This window comes from Hevea brasiliensis, chromosome 1 (genome assembly GCF_030052815.1).
Source record: "Hevea brasiliensis isolate MT/VB/25A 57/8 chromosome 1, ASM3005281v1, whole genome shotgun sequence".
In the NCBI taxonomy this organism is placed as follows: Eukaryota; Viridiplantae; Streptophyta; class Magnoliopsida; order Malpighiales; family Euphorbiaceae; genus Hevea; species Hevea brasiliensis.
Window position 1 is genome coordinate 112562341 of NC_079493.1, and position 8089 is coordinate 112570429.

General features: G+C 34.1%; 1 protein-coding gene across 3 annotated transcripts; it reads right to left on the reverse strand.

Annotated features, from left to right (window-relative positions):
* Nucleotides 1-2080: 2080 nt before the first annotated feature.
* LOC110650034 (LRR receptor-like serine/threonine-protein kinase RPK2) lies at nt 2081-6938 on the reverse strand. 3 transcript variants are annotated; one of them, XM_058147595.1, is made up of 4 exons: nt 3367-6938; nt 2842-2944; nt 2598-2706; nt 2081-2457 (listed from the first exon to the last, which is right to left on the reverse strand). In XM_058147595.1, exon 1 carries the CDS (start codon nt 6605-6607, stop codon nt 3446-3448), a length of 3162 nt encoding a protein of 1053 aa, XP_058003578.1. In that variant the 5' UTR covers nt 6608-6938; the 3' UTR covers nt 2081-2457; nt 2598-2706; nt 2842-2944; nt 3367-3445. The 3 variants fall into 3 exon arrangements, with proteins under 3 accessions (XP_058003578.1, XP_058003582.1, XP_058003588.1); XM_058147599.1 differs by lacking the exon at nt 2842-2944; XM_058147605.1 differs by lacking the exons at nt 2081-2457; nt 2598-2706 and having other exon boundaries at nt 2842-2904.
* Nucleotides 6939-8089: the final 1151 nt, after the last annotated feature.

An 8089-nucleotide genomic window follows, 5' to 3' on the forward strand; every position in this document is an offset into this window, starting at 1 on the left:
CATACATATTTATATATAAAGCAAGCAAGCTAAGACCTCTCAAAAGTTACCATTATCTCTCTTTTTGTCTTTAATAAGGTTTTATTTATGTTAATACTCTCTCGGTCTCAAAACAAATTGTCCATTTTGCTTTTTGCAAATGAATTAAGGATTTCAGTTATTATGGTTTAATTAAAATTTTTTTTACATTTTTTTCCTATATGCTCATAATTAAAATTGTTTGCTGAAATAATATTACCTAGATTGCATTAAATACAAAATAAATACAAAAGAATTACTGTTATTAGCTAGAGCATTAATTTGGTCTTCCTTTATAGGTAGTGATTTATAACAATATGCCTTCAATTGAAACATTAAGACTTCTCAATTTTGTGATATTAGCTTATATAAGGATGTTAAAATAGCATTTAGGTATTGATAAATTAAAATAGCAAGAAATGAACAATAATTTTTTTTTTTTTATGTTGCAGTCAAAAATGATAATAAATGAATTATTCAATGTACTTCACTTTTTAAAAAAATTAAAATCATTAATTATTCTAAAATATAATTATATGAAGGTATAATTGTAAACTTAACAAAAATATATATTTTTAAAAGAGGAAAAGAGAATAATATTATGGAATGTCAAGAAAGAAAATATGGATTTTTTTTTTTTTTTGGGACGGAGGCAATATTAAATATGTTGCATCTCCAAGAATTTTAATGCACAGTGTTCTTTGGTTTTGAGTCTTTTGACCCTTTTGGTGACATGAATCAATGGTTTTTGTACAGGTTGGTGTAATTGGTTCGCTTAGCGAGCGTCGCTAAAGCTGATATCCGGCTCATTTTCGCTGTCCTGTCCTCAGTGGTTGGTTATTGTGTCAAGACATACTTCACGTTAAGTGTCTTCATCTTTGTTCTTTATTTTGTCAAAGATCTTGCCAATTACATGATAGGCCTGTTTTCTACATTCATTAGATTTTTTTTTTCTATAACCCATTTCATCTTTCCCCTCTTTTTCTCTCAAATCTGACGGCCATATCAGTTTCTGATGGATCTTTCATGGATTGTGTGACATTGGTTTGATTCTAAATTGAACTTTCATATCATTGTAACTATATATGTACCTCAACTTCTTGTTTTAAAAATTCAGGATAGGCACAGACATCCATCAGACAGGCCATCTCCACATTGGATTAAGAAGGCCAATGTTTCTTCGATTCCCAACAGGTTTTATAAGCTTTAATTACATTTCTAATCATATCTTTCATTAGCTTTCTATTCATTGTTATTAATGTAGACACTAAGCCGGAGATTTGGGACCACGCCGTGCTGAGAAAGAGCAAATTAGGACGAACAATGCCTCCTCAAGCTTATATGATTTGACAATGAAAATCATGTGACGATGGTCTATTTGATTTGGTATATGGCTCTAGAAGTTTTATGTCAGATCATCTTGTGAGCACATGCAACTGCAGCTCCTGCTTAACATCCATATTAACAAATTAATGATAATTTTAGAAAGAAATCTAAGAATATGAATATAACACTGATTAAAGTATGTGTCTGAATTGGTAAAACGAAGGATACTTAACTGAGAAAATGATGACTTTTATTTTGTCGTTAAGCCTACTGTATATGCATCTTTGTTTTTGTTTCTTCTCAGGCAATAGATTCTTTTTTTTTTTTTTTTTTTGTTGATTCAATGATTGAAATAAGGACTGTTGACCTCAGGACAATGCTGGAAGCTATTCGAGCGTCAACTTGCAATTTACCAATGATGAAATTGGCACCACAACAGAGGAGGTAGTCCTTAAGGCCAAACATGGTGGTAGCACTTGTACATACTGAGGAAAGTTGAAATTCTTATGATCTGAGTCAAACTCGAGAATTTGGAACCACAGGATCACCTACAAGTGATTATTCTGCTATGAGCTATCCAGCAGCTTCACAGTGAAACTAGATGGCAAGTTGTGTACTCACAAAGACGTTTTTTCATCACCACTAGTCTGCTTATGTGCATAATTTCACTGGTATGAACTCTATTCTAATTCGTATTGCTTAAAACAAGATATCATAAATGATTATCAACATAAAATGCACTAAAATGTCAGTTTTGTTCAATTTCAAACTTTAAACATCCTTTTATGTTCCTGCTGATGATAATGCTTACAGATGCTCAATCCTTCTTGTTATGTTTATTTATTTAATTATATTCGACAAAACTAAGCTTGTAAAGATATGCACACCTTAATAAATCAGTCAACATGGAGAATCTTCAATAAGTGAGCTAATCTATCTGTCAGCGCTAAGCGCATTAGCAGCGGTAGGAATGGCAGAAAAGCCGAAAGCAGCATGTAAGCAAAGCATAGCCCGCACATCTTCAATAATCCTCCCTTCCATTAAACCTGATTAATTCAAAAAGTAAGGTACTAACAAATCTGCTTCAAATCAAGCGGCTGGAAATCCCAGGAACTGCACAAACAAGGTGATTAAATTGATAAGATCAAATGAGGATTTTATACACACTCTACCTATTGTACTTTGTCATCAATGGATTCTATAAAACACTTCCTACAAATGGAGAACAGGATCAGGGTAATGTTGATGCTTACAATGCCTCAATTGTTCATCACATTAAGGTAAACCACTCAATTAGCTAAAAGTTTGTGCAGAATAATCCCATTCATATCCTCCACTACCTCAACAAGCTGTAAATTTATTCTGCCAAAAAGAAAATGAACAAAAAAAAAGGTGAATAGTTGTAATCATAAGGGCTAAGTGATGGCAAATTCAGCATATGAAAACTATTTTAATACGGTAAAAAGAATAGCAATAATAAGATCAAGGTTCCCATACCCAACTTATATTGAAGGTGATTATCCAACGATGATTAAGCAACAACAGTTCCAGAGCATAACACTGTAAACAACGAGTTCTCACATGAGATTATATGTAGATTCTACCTCCCACAAAAACATTATCAAAAAATAATGAGCACATTAGCAAAGAAGGAAAAGAAAAAAGGGAACAATTGCTTGGTTTGCTTGGCAGAGTGAGAAAAAGCAGAAAACTTGTCTTGGGATGTTACTGCAAATTTCATTTTTGAGGTGCATAGCTAAATGAGCAACATGGATCATGATGAGCTTCTATGAAGAAAGTTAATGTAAATTTGTTACACATTATCCAAAATAAAATGTTGTGGAGCTGAGTCAATGAATCATGACAAGAACACACCTACTTTTCCTTAAAATGTGAATGTGACAATGAATTTGGCAATCGGAAATCTTAAAAGCCAGGGTTCTATAATCTTTTGTTAGTGGAAAGAATGCATTATCCCTTGGACACAACATAAATGGAATTTTTAGATATAAATGATTGTACCTCAACATATCGAATATCCTGCAGACATAAGCAGCTTCATCCTTCCATCACCATCCAGCGCCAAAAATTTCAGATGCTTTTACAATTTTAAATGTTTCAATTTCTCAAGAACCTGCTTCATTGACGGCCGCACAGAAAGCGACTCTACTGTGCAGGTTGAAGCAAGCTTTAGCATTCCCAACAGATGCTCCTTAGGCCCTGCTTCCCATAGTTCCACAGAGAAGAGCTCTGAAGAACGTCCCTCCTTGATCAACAATTTGGCCCAAGCAACAATGTTGAAGCCATTCCCATACTCAGAAAATGACGGATCAAGGGATTTCTTTCCTGATATCAATTCCAACATCACTACACCAAAGCTATAAACATCTGACTTGTCAGAAACCCTGCATGTGGTTGCATATTCTGGTGCGACATAACCAAATGTGCCAGCTACATCTGTTGTGGCATGGGTCTGAGAAACTTCTAAAAGCCTAGCCAAACCAAAGTCTGATAGGTAGGCATTAAGCTCCTCATCCAGCAGGATGTTACTAGGCTTAATATCCCGATGAAGTATTCGGGGCACACATGAGTAGTGCAGGTAAGCTAAAGCATGAGCTATGTCAAGAGCTATATTGTAAATCACCGACCATTTTACACTTTTGCTTGACCTTTCATGTATGAAGGTTTGAAGGTTCCCACCAGAAAGATAATTGTAAATTAAGAACATTTCAGCTTCTCCCACATAATATCCGATCAAAGTCACAAGGTTCTTATGTCGAATTCTTCCAAGCGTTCTGATCTCCGCATCAAACTGTTGAATTCCCTGAAATCTGCCCAGGGAGAGCCGCTTTACTGCTACAAGGTAACCTGGGGCCAATTCTGCTTTGTAAGTTGACCCAAAGCCACCTGTGCCAATGAGATTCCTAGTACTGAAATTCCCAGTTGCTCTGACCACACTGTCATAGCTCAATTCAGCTGGAGCATCTGCAAAAGTCACTAGTACTTTGCCTCCCAAGTTTGAGAGTCTACCAAACTTTTTCCTTCCATGAACACTGACTGCAACTACCACCAAGGAAATACAAAGTACAAAGGAAGCAGAAACAACCACTGCAATTATAACAGTCTTCTTATTTCTGTGTCTTTGCCATTTTCCATCTCCATTTGAATCAGGTGGTGAGTTAGAGGTTGGATCTGGGCATTGTTCCAGAAACAAATTCCCTCTAAACCAATCACAGTCAATCGTATGTTGAAGTTGGGGTATATGACCTGAAAGGTGATTGAAAGAAACATCTAACATGGAAAGATTGGAAAGGGTTGAGAAAGATGATGGTATCTCCCCAGAAAGCGCATTGTTGTTGAGTAACACGATTTCAAGATTTTGGGCATTTGTCAAACTTTCAGGGATGGTTCCTGTTATGGCATTATGAGACAGATCTAAAACTGTAAGAGAATTCAACTGACCAAGTTCAGATGGAATACCTCCTGCTACATTGTTGCTTCCCATGAGAATTGATTTCACAAGTCTCAGATTCCTTAACTGATTAGGTAGATTTCCAGATAGTCTGTTTCCTCTCAAGTCTAAACATTGAAGCTTCTTCAAGTTGCCAATACTGGGAGGTAGTGAACCACTAATCTGATTATATGCTGCTTCAAACTGTGTCATCGATACACAACTAAGATACAATGAATCATGAATCTCACCAGATATATGGTTTGCACTCAAATTCACAGAGAAGCTCAGCAGATCATTACAACTTGAGACTAATTCATCAGGAAAAGACCCATTAAACATGTTATTGTTCAACAACAACCTGTATGCAGGTTTATTCTTAGTGGCCAAGAATTCATTTCCTACTGAGAACAAAGGCAACAAACCAGCAAATTGGTTCCAACTAAAATCATGGTTAATAACGAAGTCTTCATCCATCTTTGACCCCAAAGGATTTCTCATCTGAGGACCCCAGACCGGAATGTTAGAGTATGCAATTTGTACATCCTCCACATCCAAAAAGTTAGGATCTTGACCAAAAGAGATCATGCTATTATCACAACTGCCTTCACTAAAACTTGGAAGAACACCAGACATATTATTTCGACTAACATTGAAATACACCATACAAGAAACTTGCAGTCGCATAGGAAGGTAACCCACCAAGTAATTGGAACTCAAATCCAAGAAAGTAAGGTTCTTACACACCCTCAAACCCTTTGGCACCACACCCTTGAAAGAATTGAAGCCCAAATGGAGAACTCTAAGTGAGCACGAATCACTCCAATTGCTAGGCAACCGTCCACCAAGATTCCCTCTAGGTGCCCACAAAATCTGCAAACTTGGAAGCATCAAGACCTCATAAGGAATACCCTCATCAAAAGCATTGAACTCTAGCCCACTGCCATTATCCCAATCACCGTTTCCATTGCCAACAAAATTGCTTGAATTAGTTAACACCAAGACAGAGAGTTTTCGACAATAACCCAACTCCTTTGGGATCCTCTCAGTGAGACTATTAGTGGAAACATCGAGGACACGAAGCTCTGAAATCTGACCAATCTCAGACGGAATCCTACCTTGTAAAAGGTTTCCATCAAGCAACAAAATCCTCAAATTCTTGCACTGACCAATCTCCTTGGGAATACTCTTGTCCAAAAGGTTATTAGAGAGCTTCAAGTGTCTCAAAAACAAACACTTACTTGAATTATCAAGTTTGATCTCACCAGTAAGCAGATTATTGGATAAATCAATAGCTTGCAATTTCCCATAGCCAATTAAACTAGCTGGAATTTCACCAGCGAACGAATTAAACGATAAATTAAGCACCCTAAGAGACTGAAGAATGCTTATCTGATCAGGAATTCTCCCGGACAAGTTATTTCCTTGAAGCTCCAAAACCTCCAAAAACTGAAGCTTGCTCAAACTCACTGGAATCTCACCGAAAAAAGCGTTGTGAGGAATGACCAAAGCTCTCAACTCCGTCAGGTCACCAATAGAATCAGGCAGAGTTCCGGCGAGGAATGACGTCAAACTGCCAGCAGTGAAGTTCAAGGCAATAACTCTCCTAGAAAATTCATCACAGGCGACTCCATACCAGCTGCAGCAATCACTATTTGGGGTCCAACCACCAAGAAGATTTGAAGGGTCTAGAGAAATCGACTCCTTGAAATCAAGAAGTGCGGCGGTGTCGTTAAGAACGGGAGGTTCAACCAATGTGGAACTTACCACAGAAGAGGCCAAAGCAACAAAAAGAAACCAAGTAACCACCATTCTTCTCCTACCAACGAGGTTAACCGGACCCAGAGAAAAAAGTCACCGCCGACGAGAAGAGTCCGTTGAAGAAAAAGTAACGAACAAAATTTAAAAGGGGTAACGGACGTTGGGCTTGGAGCCAAAACGGTAAAGTTCTGGTTGTTTAAGTGTTTAAAGTTTAAAGAGAAGACATAGTTAGGAAGATGACTAAGGTGTAATCAAGAAGATAATGAAAAAGGGCAAAATGAAAAAATGCAATTGCCGGAGAAAGCAAGAAAAGGAAAATGAAAGGAAGCTGTTGCTGGGTTGGCTCTCTCTCTGTGACTCTGTGCAAGAAGACAATAAGAGTCGGCAGATGCTGCGGGTTTTGTACATAACGTCGTTTGTGTTTGTCACATGCAAAGTAAAAAATAATAATAATAATAATAATAATAATAATAATTCTTTACTATTATTTAGTGATATTAGACCCGATTCAAAAGTTATCAAAAGAATCGGAAGGATGGTTAATGGTTTCATTAATAGATTAATAGTTTAATTAATAAATATAAATAAATTAATTAAATATAATATTTAAAATATGTAAATAAATAAAATTAATTAAATTTTTTATTTTTTAAAATAAAATTTTAATATTTATTAAATTATATTTAATAATTTTTAATAATATTTTTAAATTTTTATATAAAAGTATTAAGTAATATAACGTGTAATTTTTTTAATATTTATGAAATATTAAATATATGTTAAAAAATAAATATAATAAATAAAAAAAATTATCAAGTTAGCTCAATTAATTTTTATTTTAAAGACTTTTTATGAGATATTAAACTTAATTCTTTATATTAATACTAAAAAAATAATTTATTAAATAATTAAACTGATTGGATTAATGATATCACGTCAGTTCACCAGATCAACTGTTAGGTGAGCTTAATCATATTGAGTTATTTTCTTATTTGATTCAATTATAAATTCAGATCAATTTGAGGACTGATTCATTAATTCAATTGATTGATTCGATACAAATTTAATAACTATATTATTACTAGTCTCTATTTTTTTAATAAATTATAATTTTCTCTTATTAATTTATAAAAATATTATTAGAAATATACAAATATAAAATTCTCACATAAAAAAAAAATAAAATGAGTGAAAAACATATAAGCGGAAAGAATTCATAGACCTATAGACTCATTATTTTAAGATTTTGGATTAAATGCGATGTCAAGTCAATGAATGTGTTCTTTCGTAAGACTATAAAAAAAAATTTTTACTAGATACTTTAAGCTCTCTAGATCTATAATGCATATATATCTTTAAATTTTTTTCATAAAAATTAATAGTTTAAATTTTTATACACAATTAATTCTAATTAAAACTTGAATATATGAATCTATTATTAATAAATTAAAATTTATTAATTTTAAATTTAATGTAATTTAGTATTGAAATTTTTATAATAAAAAAGTCATATTGGAAATTTTAATTTGTTAT

Excerpts from the sequence above, each read along its gene's own strand:
- LOC110650034 (XM_058147599.1), bottom strand. The coding sequence starts at position 6,607 with ATGGTGGTTACTTGGTTTCTTTTTGTTGCTTTGGCCTCTTCTGTGGTA.